General features: G+C 36.7%; 1 protein-coding gene across 6 annotated transcripts in view; it reads right to left on the bottom strand.

The window, feature by feature from the left end:
* Positions 1–248: 248 nt before the first annotated feature.
* Positions 249–17,630, bottom strand: part of STIL (STIL centriolar assembly protein) — a 54,074-nt gene continuing 36,692 nt past the window's right edge. For 4 of the 6 annotated variants that reach the window (XM_014845228.3, XM_014845230.3, XM_044770739.2 and 1 more), the window contains 3 exons: positions 7,116–7,329; positions 5,317–5,570; positions 249–1,732 (listed from right to left, as the gene is read on the bottom strand). In XM_014845228.3, coding sequence (XP_014700714.3) covers positions 943–1,732; positions 5,317–5,570; positions 7,116–7,329 — 1,258 coding nt within the window. In that variant the 3' untranslated portion in view covers positions 249–942. The remainder of the gene's footprint in view (positions 1,733–5,316; positions 5,571–7,115; positions 7,330–17,630) is intronic. The other 2 variants (XM_014845229.3, XM_014845231.3) reach the window with 1 other exon arrangement.

Here is a 17,630-nt window from a genome sequence, read left to right as displayed (position 1 = left end):
ACCAAAAAGTAAATAAATGAGTGCGCGTGGAAACTTGTGAAACTTGAAAGGTGTAGTTTAGTTACTAATGTTGTGCCCAATGTCAATTTCTTGGTTTGATCATTTAATACAGCTATGTAAGATATTATTATTGGGGGTTGCTGGGTGAAGGGTACCCTGAATTCTCTGTATTATTTCTGTAAATACAGTCTAAAAGTTTTAAAAAAAAGTGGAGAGGATATGCTATAGCAGAGGACAAAGGAAAGCAGTCAATCTAGACATTTTTATTATATTAAAAATATTAAAACATTTGAAAACTCACAAAGTTTATAAAACACACACACAATAATTTTCTTATCCTGTGATAGATATGTTGAAAATGTTATATTAACATCAACCCACCAGTCTGCAAAAGTTCTACTGCCACAGAACTTAATATGCGCCCTAATTAAGGGGACATATACACTCCTTGTATAAAAGACCTTAAGGTATTCTAAATAAGACAACTTGTCCCTTAAATTCAATAAGGGTTCATTTAGCTAATTTAGTCAGCGTCATGATAACCTTACGTTCTTTTAGGTGACTGGGTAGATGCAGAGATGCAACATGCTAGGAAAACGGACTTTTCAAAACGTACAGTATAAGAGAGCAGTTGGGATTCAGAGTTGGATAGTATCTGTTTACCTAAATTTGTTGAAATAACTGATCTCAGGATTTGGTTTTTTAAAAAAGGTTTCAGTGATGCCGAACAGCTCTATTTGAACAAAGGGAACTTAGCCCTCCTACTAGCCAGCCATCTCATAGACAATGAGGTCACTTGTTCAGCTCTTTGCAATCAGCTGCTACCAAGAAAGAGAGAGACCCTACAGTGACTAGGATCCCAAAGCACCAAAGGCTCCGGCTTCCCTCAGGATCTTCAGGAGACAGCCTGTCCTCATGTCAGGAGGGTGGGGAGTTAAAGGTTTAAAATAATTTTGGCAACTGTCTGAGACGCTTTACATCTAAGAAGGTGCCTACTGAATTCATACTATTCATTTGCTTTAAAGTTTCAGAAGGTTTTAAACTTTCAGGAAAAAGTGGAGCGTCCCTTTCATTTTCTTTCTCAAGATGTTGGGTAAACTCTGCTTTTCCAGTTCGGAGGTTCGCTGCGGGACTTGGTTTAAGGTTCTTTAAAAAGAATGCTGGGTTTTCATGCAACTGCTGTGCTGCTTTTAGCTGAAGAACTTCATTTGTAATATTTCTCAATACTGGCATATCTGGGGGGGTGCCCACAGATTCACAGCAATAACAATTAATTATCTCACAGCCGTTCCTAGAGGGCTCTTGCTGACGATCAAGTTGTTCAGGTATGGATGTAAGGTTTTGATTCAATAAATGTTCACTCTTGCTGTCTGTGTTGGTCAGAGGCTCCTCTTCATCTTCACTATTGTCACTGCTTTGTATGAGTCCATATCTCTTCATATATTTTTTGGTTGCAAATGACATATTGTTTGGTGAAATTAAACTAAGCCCCACACTGCTTCTGTCTGTGTTAATATGTAGAAAGCTAAAAGATGAGTCACAGTTATTTTGGTTTGATCGAGTAAGAGACAGTTGTGAAAGCTGATTTTCATTTAAATATTTCAGAGCTATAGCATTTGCCTCCATGCTCAAATCCATACCACTGGGGCTTAAACCACTCATGCCAACATTAGCAAATGACATGTAGTTTAATCCAGAGATCACTGCTTCAGGGCTGATGCGTGCCAACACACTGAAAGACACAATGGAGAAGGCCATCATTTATCTTATTTTGAGTACTAAATAGTGTTATCCTAATGTGTTCCATTCTATGAAAGTAACAAAAGGTCTTCAGCTTTAAGCTTCATGGTGCTTTTTATCTGAGTGGTCAGACATCTAAGTCTTGACGATCCAGATACATTCAAGGGATAAATATGATAACCTAGAAAGTGATCCACAATTCAAAGACTGAAAGTGGAATGCAAATTAATTTTCCTAAACGTATCCAACAGTCATGGTTTTAAGACCAAATACAAGGCCACAAAATGTAAAAGCCATTCAATATTGGTAAAGTAAAACAAAAATAAAATCAAACAGAAACACATTTGATAATATAACATCACAAGCTTTGGTGAGTAACTCAGAATATTAAATTGTCGGGGCTGGCATGGCCAAGTGGCTGGGTCCATGTGCTCTGCTTTGGCGGTCCAGGGTTTGGATCTTGGGCCAGACATGGCGCTGCTCATTGGGCCATGCTGGGGCAGTGTCCCACAGAACACAGCGGGAGGCACTCACAACTAGAGTGTGCAGCTATGTACTGGGGGGTTTTGGGGAGGAGAAGAAGAAGAAGAACAACAACAACAACAAAAAAGATTGGCGGACGTTAGCTCAGGTGCCAATCTTTATTAAAAAACAAAAAATTTAAATTGTCCATAGTAGAACAGATTCCACTTGTACTGAGTGAAAAACATCAACCAGTCTCTGGATATGCGTGTGTGTGTGTGTGTGTATGCGTGCACGTCTGTGTGTGTATACACTAATTTTCTTTCATTACATATAGTCTTCAACTCACTTTGGTTGGCCTTATCTCATTAACATTAACTGACTAGGCTTTTCCTTTATATCACACATAAAATAGCAGCTGCTAATTTTTATTAACGCCTTATAATGTGCCAGGCGCTCTGCCGACCATTCGGTATCTCATGTAATACTCATGAAAACCTTCCTCAGGGAGGTCTTCCCCATCAACTATCTCAACCTTACTCTTCCTGCCAACACTTCACATTCCCCTCCCTTTACTATTCTGTTTTCTCCTTAGCACTATGGCTATTTATATCTTCAACTCACATTACTTATTTATGTCTAGCTCCCTCAGGAAAGGCCATGACAGCAGGGATTTTGGTCTGTTTTTTCCCCACTGCAATATCCTTGGTGCCTGGAACAGTGCCCGGCACATAGTAGGTACTCAATAAATATTTACTGAATGAATAAAAGAAATAGGGGGGCCGGCCCTGTGGCCGAGTGGTTAAGTTTGCACCCTCCGCTTCAGCAGCCCAGGGTTTCGCTGGGTCTGATCCTGGGCACGGACATGGCACCGCTCTAGTAGCTATGAAGGATAAGAAGGATTCTGGCAAGTAGAATGGTGAAAAAGAGCATCCCAAGTAAAGTAACAGCAAGGAACCCTTGCAAATGCCAACGGTGAGTAAGCTGAAACTCGGGTGAGAGCAGTAGGAGATAATATTTAAAAACCAAGTTTAAGAAAAACTGTGAAACAATGTGAATTAACTAGGTAGGCTTTACATAGTCTCATGTTTGGAGTATCCTCTCAGCCTAAGATTAGCGACAAACAAAATTTGACTTCTTCTATGTGTTGGAAAAATAGTTTCAGTGCAGGTTCATTTTTAATCACAGTAATATATACAATCCATTAACAATCAACAAAATATAAATTAAAAATAATTTAAGATATTTTTGGTCTTCTACGACCCAGGGTTTTGCCAGTTCAGATCCTTGGCACAGACCTACTACTGCTTGTCAGGCCATGCTGAGGTGGTGTCCCACACAGCACAACCAGAAGGACCTGCAACTAGAATACGAAACTGTGTACTAGGGGGTGCTTTGGGGAGAAGAAGGAAAAAAAGAAGAAGAAGATTGACAACAGATGTTACTCAGGTGCCAATCTTTAAAAAAGAAAAAAGTAAAAAAATAAATAAATAAAATAAAATAGGGTGGCCACTGTGAAGAAGTACATTACCTAAAAACTACTCCCCAAAGGCATTTACACCAAAATGTAAGGGTTACACATAGAATGCACATGATCTGTACATTCCAGTAGACATTATACAGACATTATACAGCTTCTATCTCACAGTACTGAAATAAACACTTCAAAAATGTTAGCCTCACTCTCCCACACTGTTAGTAGAAATATAAACTGGTACCACTATTTTGGTGGGAAATGGCAACATCTACCAAAACTTTCAATGCCCATCTCCTTTGATCCTACCTACTTCTAGGAATTTATCCTACAAAGATACTTGTACAAGCACCTGTAGAATGATGTTCACTTAGCATTGTTTCAGATCAGAAATAAGACAGCCTAGTGTTAAAGTTCAGTGTTCTCATTGCCTTGGCGACCTGGGTTCGGTTCCCAGTCCCAGAACCACACCACTTGTCTGTCAGTAGTCATGCTGTGGTGGTGGCTCACACAGAAGAACTAGAAGGACCTAACAACTAGAATATGCAACTATGCACTGAGGCTTTGGGGAGGAAAAACAAAGAGGAAGATTGGCAACAGATGTTAGCTCAGGGTGAATCTTTCCCAGGAAAAAAATAAATAAATAAATAAATAAATAAGAAGCAAATCAATCAAGAAACTGAAGAAAAAAAAGAAAGAAAGAAGCAATTCAGCCTCAAAGTCCATTAACAGAGGACCAGGGTTCACTATATTACATGGGTACAACAGAATATTATGCAGCTGTTTAAATACATGAGAAAGAACTGCATATACCTATAAAGAAATGTTAAGAAAAAGAAAACCAAATTGCAACACTCATTGTACACACACATACTTGAAGAATACAAAACATTTATAGAAGAATACAAAAGAAACAGTTAAGAGAAGTAACCTCAGAGGAGCCAGACTGAGGAGTCTGGAGAGTGGGGGCTTTTGTATTTTATCTGATACTCTTGTGTGTTATTTGATATTTTTTTAAATCATGAGACTGTATTACTTTTGTAACTGGAAAACATCAAAAATAATTAAGAGAAAACATGCTAATTAACCTTAATAATATAATTTCCAGATTTTATTCTCTTGAAAAGCAAGTATGTGCTGATGCCATCTTTGATGAAGAAGAATCTACACAAGAGAACATGGCAGTTGCAACTGGTGAACAATAAGTAAAGTTCATGAAACTATACTCTTCAAAACACATTCCTACAAAAAGGAATGTTTTTGCTTTTTAGACGGCATAACTGCATAACCATACACCCAGAAGCTGGCCCAGACCCTATCACCTCCAGGAAGACTTTCTAGACACCAGAAACGAGTAAAGGCTCATTTCTCTTTCTCCAAGACTCTTAGAGTATTTTGTTGGCATCTTTACCCAGGAGACATCCCGTAACATCTTTCAAATTCCTCGTGTATATAACCCTCTCTCCTACTAAAATGAAAACTCTAAAAGGTAGAGATGATCTCTTATTCATCATACATGCAGTAGGCCCTGAATAAATGATGAATCAATTGAACTGAGTGGCAAGCTTATACCTTATCTCAGGAGACTGCTGCGATATATCTAAAATTTTTTCATCTTTTAAAATAAATTTTAAAGTTACCTGGCATGATCTACTTTATGTGCATTTTTCTTGATTTTAGTGGGAGAATCAATTTTTACTCCAAGGCTTCTTAGTTGCTTAAGGGTTGCATTAAGAACACAATCTTTGTCCACCAGTCCTGAATCATGTTTTTTTTTCTTTGTATGGTAAACATTTTGGGTTCTGGTGCATTCGTGGCTGATAACTACTGCTGTGGTAGATGGCTGCTCAGTCTCTTCACAGACTGACTTATTCAATAGGTGGTTCACTTGACCCTGATGAAAAGAAAAAGGACATATTTGAAAAATCACTATTAACAATCTTAGGAAACAAAAATGTAAATAATACCACAAGTAAGGCTAGGGAAAAGTACAATGTCTTAAATTCTACAAAGTATAAATATATTTGAAAGTATTATAGGGTTTTTATAAAAGAGCCCATCCTAATGAATTATTTCATCAGACCCTAGAAGAAATTTAGAATGTTTGTTCAGAACTTGTTAATTTTAAAACAGATTTAAAATCATTTGACTAACATTTCAAGCGTTTTCGAGCATTTATAGTAAATTCTTTATAAAGTTTTAAATCTTGTTTTCATGTGAAAAATGGTAATGTTTGAGAGTTATAAATTAGATCTTTATGAAATTTTCAGAATTTAACTCCTCTCTTTTCTCACTTTGAATGAGAATGCCCTGTGATACTATCTCTGCTTTGCTGATAGTAAAGCATATTTCCTTCCCTGAGCACACAGCTGCTAACACCAGTCTGGGACCTAGCAGGCAAATAACAAATACGTGTTCACTAATGAATACTTAGGGCCCTATGAGCTATGTTTAATTAGCCTTCAGTTATAAATGGAGAAATCAAATGTTCCAAAATCTACAATTTGGATGGAAGTGACACCCAGGGTCATTCGACTTTCAAATCCCAGTTTACATTCTAACTTTTCCAAGGTGACTATTTCCTTCAACCAGAATTATCCCTTTTTATTCTGTGCTGTCTTTGCTTACAGCACTTCTCAGCCTGTCCTATAAGTATTTGTTACTGATATTGATGTGCTATGTCCCCCCAGGTTCTCAAGGGCAGAGATTGTCATATTCATCTTTATGTTATCCACTTAACTTAGTTCACTTTCTTAGACTAAGCTAAGTGTTCAAGAAAAATCTGCTTACCTGAACCAAAATCAGTAAATATTATCATAAATATTCCTTACTTTCCAATTTTCAAACTTCTTGCAAACTCCTGCTTGTTTATTCTGGTACTAACTTTAACGTGAATTTGGGATAATATCAACACATATTTTTTTAAAGATCGGCACCTGAGCTAACAACTGTTGCCAATCTTCATTTTTTTCCCTGCTTTTTCTTCCCAAGTACCCCCAGTACATAGTTGTATATTTTAGCTGTGGGTCCCTCTAGTTGTGGCATGTGGGACGCCACCTCAGCAGGGCCTAACAAGCGATGCCATGTCCGTGCCCAGGATCCAAACCAGTGAAACCCTGGGCTGCTGAAGCGGAGCTCATGAACTTAACCATTCGGCCACAGGGCCAGACCCTCAACACTTATAGTTTTAAAATAAGGCTTTTTTTTTTTTTTTCCTGGCTATCTAAGTTTCTGATGACTGGGATGCTTACAGTAAATTACTAAACTTAGGTTATCATAATTTAAGAAAAGCTAAAGGAAATAAGTGATCTATCATTAACTTTGGGAAAATATTTTCATATCAAGGTCCCAATCAGTTTAAATATAGGAAAGGCTTAACTAGTATACTCTAGACTAAATAACCATGTCACAAAAGATGAAATGCTTCACATTTTCTCACCAATAAATCCTGGTATATTTTCTGGTTATCTGATGGTTGATGAGGCAAAGGTTGCGTTACTTGCTCAATTTGTGGTTCCCCTGATGTTACAGAGCTGTTATTAGCACCCTCTGTTGGTCCACTGTGTAAGCACATGCTTACACTCTCTGCCAGCACGGAATTCGGAAAGAACACAGGCACATCAGGTTCTTTTGTCACAACTGGAGAAGAGCTGCTTGAAAGAGTACACACAATGTGTTAGTTATCAGGGTACCTTTAACACATATTTGAAGTACAGGAACTCAGGAAGAAAGAGGTAGGATTCAAGCAGTATTCTGGTTTGTATTTTCAGCTTAGTGATGCTATGTGAGCATCTCACATCTTGATAGGCTGCATATAAACTGGATCACGACACCTTTTTAAGTTATGTTATCTAAATTTGATGACTTTCTTTGAAAGCTGGAAAACAACCTGTTGATTTCTCCTGAACTTGATGCAATGGAAATTTTTAGAGTATTTAAAAATTTAAAACATATTGTTTGTTCACTTCAAGTTTTCAAATATAGTTAAGATCCCTGTCAAAGGGAGTTCATAAGCTGTCATTTATAATCACATTATATATTTGGTGGTATTCCTTTTCTTCATTATGCTTTTATGTATTTTTCAAATTTTATACAATGAGCATTTATTACTTTCAATATTAGAGTATAAATACATATTTTTAAAAGAACTACGGAAAGCAGTATTAAAAAACATTTCTTGTAAGAACAATAATCTGTGGCTATTGTAGAAAACAGAGAAAAGTAATAATAACTATCAGCTATCAGAAAGCTTATCATGGGCCAGGCACTGTTTCAAGTACATATCTTATATAATCCTGACCAAAAAGATCTATAAGATAGTACTATATATTATCCCTATTTGACAGATGCAGCAATTAAAGCACAGAGAGGTTAGGTAACTGCTCAAAGTTACAGCAAGTATGAAGAAAATAAAAGTCAGAGATAATTCAATACCTAGAGATAACCACTGTTAACATTTCAGAGTATTTCCATCTATACTTTTCTATAGATATGTATTTTCTCTGAAAAACTGCACTGTATTATAGTTTTAGAAGTTTCTTTTTAAAACCTAATATTACATCATGAGTATCTTCCCATTTCATTAAATATTCTTAAAAACAAGTTTTAATCATTACATAGTATTTTATTTTACAGATATAGTATGATTTTTCTAACCACATCTCGTCATTAAAACTCAGCTTATTTCCAATTTTTTCCATATTGTCTAATTTCAACTTGTTATGAAGTGCCAAGCACTCATTTGGTACCTGATACGTACAACAAATATTAACTTTGTAAAACAGCAGTCAAGATATAATTCTAAGAAAAAAATCAATAAATTTGACTACACAAAATAAAAAATTTTTACATGGCAAAAAACATTAAACAAAGTTAAAAGACAACTGACAAAAGTGGAAGAAAATATTTACAACATATACAACAAAGAGCTAACATCTCTAATATATAAACAACACTTAAAAACTGAGGGGCAAAGGACCCAAAACTCTAGTAAAAAAATGATGAAAGACACAAACAGATGATTCACAAAGATATCAAAATGATCCTCAACATGAAAAAGTGATCTAACTCACCTGTAATTTTAAAAACGAAAATTAAAACAATATCAATATACCATTTATCACCTATCAGACTGGTAAAAAGTTTTTTTTTTAATATGGCAACATATTTTGCTGGCACAGCTGTGGGCAAACAGGTAATCTCATACAATGCTGATGAGACTGCAAAATGGTACACCCCTTCTGCAGGGAAATTTGGTATACTAAGCAAAATTACATATGCACTTAACTTTGGATGCAGAAATCCTGTTTCTAAAACAATTCAAAAGTATACACATGCAAGGTAATTCACTGTAGCGTTGCCTGTAATTGAAAAATATTGGAAACAGTCTATGCTCATAAATAGGTGGTTTATTAAACTAAGGTGCTTCCACACAATGGAGTACTATACAGCTATAAAAAAATGAAGATCTCTAGGAACTGATATGGAGTGATTTCCAGTACATATTGTTAAGTGAAAAAAGAAAAGTTCAGAATACCACCTATGGTATGCTACTTTTCTATATCTCATGTAAGAAAGAAGTAATAAAAAAAAATATAGACACATATGCTGTTTGTGTAAAAGAAATGCAGGAAGGATTAGCCAGTAACTAAAGAGACTGATTTTCTAAAGGAGAGGGGTGGGAAAAGCAGGAATTTGGGAACAGGGTAGCAGGGATGAGAAGGGAGTAACTTTTTTGAGTATATATCTTTTTTTTTTTTTAAAGATTGGCACATGAACTAACATCTGTTGCCAATCTTTTGGGTTTTTTTCTCCTCCTCCCCAAAGCCCCCCAAGTACATAGTTGTATATTCTAGCTGTGGGTCCTTCTGGTTGTGCTACATGGGATGCCGCCTGAGCATGGCCTGATGAGCAGTGCCATGTCTGCACCCAGGATCTGAACTGGCGAAACCCTGGGCTGCTGAAGCAGAGCGCGCAAACTTAGTAACTCGACCACAGGGTCAGCCCCTGACTATCTATCTTTTTACACAGTTTAGTCTGTTAGAACCATAGTAATGTTTCAGATACTTAAAAAACAAATAAAATCAAACCAAATATGAAGGCACCCGAACATGGAATACAAACAGTAACAAAATAACCTAGTGGCATTACAAACAAATAACATAACCACACAAGGGAATGAGGAAGAAAAGAACTAACAAATAACTATGGAAAAAGGTATTTACATTGAATATTGTAAGGCTAAAGATAAAAAGAATTATAAACAAATATCATACTCTAGTAAATCTGTTTGAGAATTCTTAGCATTTCTGAAACTCTGTGTATACTAGGATTGAACAAATAAGTAAGTATAGTGTGCATAATGAGAGCCAGGTTTCTCCTCTTGGGGAAAGAAGTTATAAATAAGAAAAAAGGCGGGGGGGGGGGAACAGCAGGGTTGATAATATGGAGGACAGAATTAGCAATTTGGAGGATAGAAATATAGAAATACTGCAGATAGAGGAGGAGAGAAAACTAAGACTAAAAAGAAATGAAGAAACTCTCCGAGAACTATCCAACTCAATTAGGAAATGCAACATAAGGATTATAGGTATCCCAGAGGGAGAAGAAAAGGAGAAGGGGGCAGAAAGCCTGTTCAAAGAAATGATGGCTGAGAACTTTCCAAACCTTGGAAGAGAGATGGAACTCCATGTGATAGAAGCCAATAGATCTCCAAACTATATCAATATAAAAAGACCAACCCCAAGGCATATAGTAGTGAAGCTTGCAAAAGTCAAAGACAAAGAAAAAAATACCAAGGGCAGCTAGGCAAAAGAAAATAACCTACAAAGGAACCTCCATAAGGCTGTCAACAGATTTCTCAGCAGATACCTTACATGCTAGAAGAGAATAGAATGATATATTCAAAACTCTGAAGGACAAAAACTGGCAGCCAAGAATACTCTATCCAGCGAAAATATCCTTCAAATATGATGGAGAAATAAAAACTTTCCCAGATAAACAAAAGTTAAGGGAGTTCATTGCCACAAGACCTCCTCTATAAGAAATGCTCAGGAAAACCCTCATACCTGAAAATTCAAAAAAAGGAAAGGGGTTACAAAACCCAGAGCAAAGGAGATAAGCAGAAAGAAAAAGGGGTAATGGATTGGAATCAGATGACTGGCATGAAGTTAAGGATTTTCAAATATAGATAGATACATATAGAAATTAACATAGATGTAAATGTATGCATCAGTTAGCATGCATATTATATGTATGTGCGTGTATATATATATCCTAGCTAAGAGCCTAGAAGCACAGCTACAAAGTAGGCAGGAGTGTATTTAAAACCAGATCTTGGTTTTAAATATCATTCTTTGACATCATTGCTCCCGGTTTCTGTGGTTAATTTCATGGCTGGAAAGGGAAAATACAAGATGAACCTGGAAAATCATGTAGTGCCAGAAAATAAGAACATGGTTGAAAAAGGATGGGGGCTTTTCCAAAGGAAACAGAAGCCAATCTGAAAGAGCTCCCAATGGCCAAAACTGTAATAATCTGAGCAACAAAATAATGATATTATTGGATTCTAAGTCATAGAATAAAAGAAATGTCCAGCAGTCCATACTGACATTAATAAATGAATAAACACATAAGCAGAGGAGCAGCTTTTTCTGATAGAAGAAATCCAACTTACAAATGTAGAAGGAATGAGGAAAATGCAAAATCATCATTAGGCAAATACCGCAGTAATAATTGCTGCAGGCAAGATCCATCCATGGATGCTAAAATCAGGGAGACAAAGCTTGAGAAGAGGATATTTGCAAAGTCTCAAGGTACTTATTAACTACAAAGGGAAAAATTTTAACTTTACAGGGGGAAAACTAGCAGACATCACCTTAACTGATTAATCAAGGTTAATATTGTATATGACATCATTTACCCACTGATATGATATACTGAGAAGACCTATAATACCACTTCTGTGGTATTCTTGCCCAAAATGCAAAATTTCAATTTAATCATGAGAAAGTATCAGACAAATCCAAATTAAGAGACATTCTACAAAATAACTGACCAGTACTCATCGAAAGTGTCAAGGTCATGAAAGACAAGGAAAGATTGAGGGTGTGTCACAGATTGGATTGAGGAGATAGTAAATCAATGTGGGATCGACCTTATATGGGATCCTGGAACAAAAAAGGACATCACTAGAAAAACTGGTACAATTAGAATTTGCAGTTTATAATATTGTACCAACGTTAATTTCCTAGTTTTCATAATTTTACTTTGGTTATGTAAGATGTTAACATTAGGGAAAGCTGGGTGAACTCTGTACCATTTGTCCAACTTTTCTGTAAATCTAAAATCTCAAAATAAAAACCTTTAAAAGCAAGATATAATTCTACATTCAGTTCCTTTTTCTCAAATGAAATTTGGTAATGAAGTCTGAGATCCTGAAGAAATAATAAAACAAAAATACAATGTATCAATCTTTTAACAAATAAAATTTACAAATAGAGATTATTATTATTATTATTATTTTTTAAGATGATGTTTTTCCTTTTTCTCCCCAAAGCCCCCTGGTACTTAGTTGTGTATTTTTAGTTGTGGGTCCTTCTAGTTCTGGCATGTGGGATGCCGCCTAAATAGAGATTATTATAATCACCATGTGGTATCTAAGACACAAAGACACACTGGTCACAAAAACCGGAAGGATGGGCCAGCCTGGTGGCATAGTGGTTAAGTTTGCATGCTCTACTTTGGTGGCCCAGGTTTCGCAGGTTCAGATCCTGGGCGTGGACCTAGCACCACTTGTCAAGCCACACTGTGGCAGCATCCCACTAAAATAGAGGAAGACTGGCAACAGATGTTAGCTCAGGAACAATCTTCCTCACACACACAAAAAAAATCAGGAAGGAGATCTTGAAGTCACCCAGTCCATCTCCTTCCTTAAGGTGAAACTGCATTTAAACTAGTAAAGACACAAGTGAATTTATCCTAAACTCAAAAGAACTTCACTGAAATTACATTGTATAATTTCCCTCAGTATCCAAATTTGCACACTTAAATAGATACAAAGAACTAAATCTTATACACAGAGAAAAAGTGCCTATTACTTTTAATGGGAGAAATATTTGCAAATCACGTATCTGATACGGGGTTAATATCCAGAATATATAAAGAACTCCAACTCAACAACAAATAATCTAATTAAAAATGGGCACAGGACAGGGGCTGGCCCCGTGGCCGAGTGGTTAAGTTCGCGCGCTCCGCTGCAGGCGGCCCAGTGTTTCGTCGGTTCGAATCCTGGGCGCGGACATGGCACTGCTCGTCAGACCACGCTGAGGCAGCGTCCCACATGCCACAACTAGAGGAACCCACAACGAAGAATACACAACTATGTACCGGGGGGCTTTGGGGAGAAAAAGGAAAAAATAAAATCTTTAAAAAAAAAAAAAAAAATGGGCACAGGACATTTCTCTCCAAAGATGATATACAAATGGCCAGCTAGCATATGAACAGATGCTCAAAGTCACTAATCATGACAGAAATGCAAATAAAAACCAATGAGATATTACCTCACACCAACTAGGATGGCTACTGTTAAAAAAAACCCAAAATAAGAAGTGTTGGCAAAGATGTGGAGAAACTGGAACCCTTTGCACTGTTACTGGGATTGTAAAATGGTGCAACCACTATGGAAAAACAGTATGGCAGTTCCTCAAAACATTAAAAATAGAACTACCATGTGATCCAGCAATCCCACTTCTGGGCATCTATCCAAGAGGACTGAAAGCAGGATCTGGAAGAGATATTTGCACTCCCATGTTCACAGCAGCATCATTCACAATAGCCAAGAGATGAAAGTAACCCCAAATATCCATTGATGGATGAATGGATAAACAAAATGTGGTATGTACATACAACAGAATATTATTCAGCCTTAGAAAGGAAGGAAATTCTGTCATATGCTACCACTGTGGATAAACCTTGAGGACATTATGCTAAGTGAAATAAGAAAAGAAAAAAAAGAAAAGTATTGTATGATTCCACTTACATGAGGTATCTAAAGTAGTCAAATTCATAGAAACAGAAAGTAGAATGATGGTTACCACGGTCTGAGAGGAAGGGGAAAAGGGGAGTAGTTGTTTAATAGAGTTTCAGATTTGCAAGATGAAAAAGTTCTGGAGATATGTTTCACAATAATGTAAATACACTTAACATTACCTTTAAAAATGGTTAAGATGGTAAATTTTATGTTATGTATTTTTTACCACAACAAAACAAACAAAAACCTTAAATGGCTTATTAAAACAAACACAATTCCTTATTCTGTCAATCAAAGCTCTCCAAAACTTGGTAGCCAACTTGGCTTTTCAGCCAATGTCTTACAATGCCCCATTTTACTTTATATTCTATGTATAAACTGGATTACTAATACTCTGAATTCAGTCTAGATTTTTTGTCTACAATGCAGTAGTTTTCAACCTTGGCTACACATCAATATCACTTGTAAAGTTTCAAAAAACACAACTGTTCTGATCTCTCCCTTCAGAGATTCTGAAGGTGAAGGGCCCGGATTTACCTATATTTTCAAATGCCATGGAGTCAAGAATTACTGCTCTAATGCCTTTAAATTGGCACACTTTGTCAAAATCCTATCTACCCTTCAAGGGTCATTTTAAGTTTGGTTCCTCTGTGATATCGTTCTAAAACCCCAACTGGATATGTTCTGTTGCTTCTTTTAACTCCCGTTAGCACTTCCTCTTATCTCTATGTCACACACATTTTCATTTATAATACAGTTATCTGTGTGTTCATCATGTCTCGGACAAATTTCTTAATTGCTCTGGGCCTCAGCTTCCTCATCCATAAAATGGGAAAAATGATATCCACCTCCCTGGGTTGAAAACAATGAGACAGGATTAAAGGAGATAAAAGTGCCTAGCATAGTACCAGATATACATAGTGGGTGATCCCTAATTGTCTGTTTTCTTCCTCTCCTGCTGCTTTCCCCTTGTTCCTCGTACATCAGATCAGAAACTTTATCTTCAACCATGTTAACCTATTTCACTTTAATGAAAACACAAAAACTCTCAAACACAGAAGCAGAAATCCAGCCTTTGGAGATCTTATGGCTTTTCGGGAAATTACTTGTACTAAGCAGGATTTTTATCACCCAAACATTTGCAAAGCACTTTATTTTTAAGGAGAGTCCGTGTCAGTTACTGAGTTTACCTTATTCCATCTTTAGCCAAATGGTAACAGTAATTAGGTACTAAAGCACTGTTCTAAGTGCTTTACGTATATTAACTCACTTAATCCTCACAACAACGCTATAAGACAGGTACTTTTATTTTCTCCATTTAAAGATAAGAGAACCAAGTCATCCAGAAATTATGAGACTTGCTGGTGGTCACAGTGCTGTGATTCAAATCCAGGCAGTCTGACACCAGAGCCCATGCTCTCAATCACTCTGCTATCCTGCATTTTTGAGAATTTTAAAATATTTGTCGTGGTGTCTAACCTAGCAAGCAAAACCAAAAGCTGAAAAAGAAGAAAAGAACCAAAACATTAAAGATTTCAAACTTCAAAAGATTTCAGATTAAAACAAAATTTTAAAAGATGACTAATAAGGCAAGTATTAGTAAGTATGTCTAAAGAATGACTTCTGAATAAAAATAAGATCATTTCAAAAGAAAGTCTCTAAATATCACATACTACTACTTTTCACTGTGAAAAAGCAATCAATTACCAATTATGCTGCAAGACAAATAAATTTATCCTTCACAGACTGCTTTAACATCAGAAAGACCAATCGATCCAGCAAGACATTCAAGGGGGACAGGGAACTCAGACGGCTAGGTGCCATGTGTGAATACTTAGCCATGGGAACCACAGCATGAATCAGACCAGATGTTGGGAGGAATCCTAGAGAAGCACCAAAACTACCATGGACAACACTGGTGATAGTATTCAATCCAAATCAATACATTATGTTGAACAGAGATTAGATTTACATCTAGTTATGTGTTGGAATCAACAGAGCTGATTAATTGCCCGAAAATGCAGTTAACTGCATTCTATCAATTAACTAAGATCTGTTTCTGAAGTTAAAAACAACAATGGATTGGAGATTTTTAAAGTTCTGACTTAAAAATTATTTCAGGGGGAAAACCCCCATAATTCTAGAAAGTAGTCTACTGTTTACAGAAGTAAGTCAAGGAGGATAAATAAGGATGACCACAGTTCATTCCTCTTTGTTCTCAGTTTCTATAATTACTCCAAATAAAATGGCGACTTTTCTTGAGGCTCACCCCAAACTGCTCTTCCTAGCAGTGAACATTTACGAAGTAGCTAACATGGGGAACCATACATTGGGTCAAGTTCAGAAGATAGAGAAATGAATATGATCCCAATCCTGTAGGAATTCAATCTAGTGGGAGAGACAGGTATACAGATCTTTTTAATACACTGTGGAACATAGTACACACACTTAATTGAATTGTATCATTAAAACATATACTATAGGGGCCTGCCCAGTGGCGCAGTGGTTAAGTTCGCACGTTCCGCTTCAGCAGCCCAGGGCTCACTGGTTTGGATCCCGGGTGCGGACATGGCACTGCTCAGTAAGCCATGCTGTGGTAGGCGTCCCACATATAAAGTGGAGGAAAATGGGTATGGATGTTAGCTCAGGGCTAATCTTCCTCAAAAACAAACAAACAAAAAACATATACTGAGGAAAGGACAAATGTTTCTCTCTAGTTTTCTGGAGGGGCATGTTTATTGTTTTAATCACTATTATCATCTGAATAATTTAAAATGTCAGATATTATCACAAGGCTTATAATTTTAAAAAGTAATCGACTGCCTGTCCCATGCCACCCCATCACCAAATTCACGCCTTTTAATTGTTTCATGTGATATTATCCTGTAGTGTTTTACACCTACACTATTCCTCTACCTTCAAAATTTATTCTACCCCAATCCCTTCCACCACTTCCATCACAAGTCAAGCACCTTCATCTCACTTGGTCTTTAGTCTACTAACCAGTCTCCCTACTTCCACTCTTAACCCCTTTCAGTTCAGTTGCCACAAACAGCTAGAATGGTCTTTGAAAAATGAAAAATCACATTATACTACCCCATTGTCTAAAACCATCCTCGGCTTTAATAAACAGAGAATAAATTCAAAACTACTTTCTACATCCTACAAAGCCCTACATAATTTGCTCCTGCCCGTATCTCTAACCACATTTCCCATGCTCTTCCTCATAGTCATTATGTCTAGCCACAATGGCTCTCCTACTTGTTTCTGGAACTGTCAAGCTCATGCATACCTCAGGGTCTGCACTCGCCATTTCCTCCACCTGGAACACTCTCCTCTGGATATTCTCATGGCCAGCTCCTTCTCATCATTCAAGTCTGCTCAAATGTTACTCCCTCAAGGAAAGCTTCTTTCACCACCTACTTAATATATCCCCTCGCTCCCATGCTGTCATCCCACTTTCACTCCACTTGATCACTCTTATTTTCTTCAGAGCAGTTATCACTATATGAAATTATATTATTTACTGTTTATGTGGTTACTGTTTGTCTCCAGAACTCATGAAAATTCAATGAATCAGAAGCTTTGTCTACTACTGCTCAATCTCTAGGGCCTAGTTCTGTGGCAGCACATAGTAGAAGCTCAAAGAATATTTGCTGAACTTGTTTCCAAATTTACTAAAGATCTAAATTACTTTGGAATCCTTATTTTATTTAATAGAAAATTGCATAATGAAAAATTTCAAACACAAAGAATAAATACGTCATTATATACAATCAGTTTTAAAAATCACCTACTCATAGTCAGTCTTATTTCAATTATACCCCTAGCCATTTCATCTTCCACCAGGTTATTCTGAAGTAAATCTCAGATAACATTTCATATGTAAATATTCAGGTTGCATCTCTCAAAAATAAAGACTTT

This window comes from Equus asinus, chromosome 5 (assembly GCF_041296235.1).
Source record: "Equus asinus isolate D_3611 breed Donkey chromosome 5, EquAss-T2T_v2, whole genome shotgun sequence".
NCBI lineage: Eukaryota > Metazoa > Chordata > Mammalia > Perissodactyla > Equidae > Equus > Equus asinus.
This window is presented reverse-complemented; position numbering and strand designations above follow the sequence as displayed.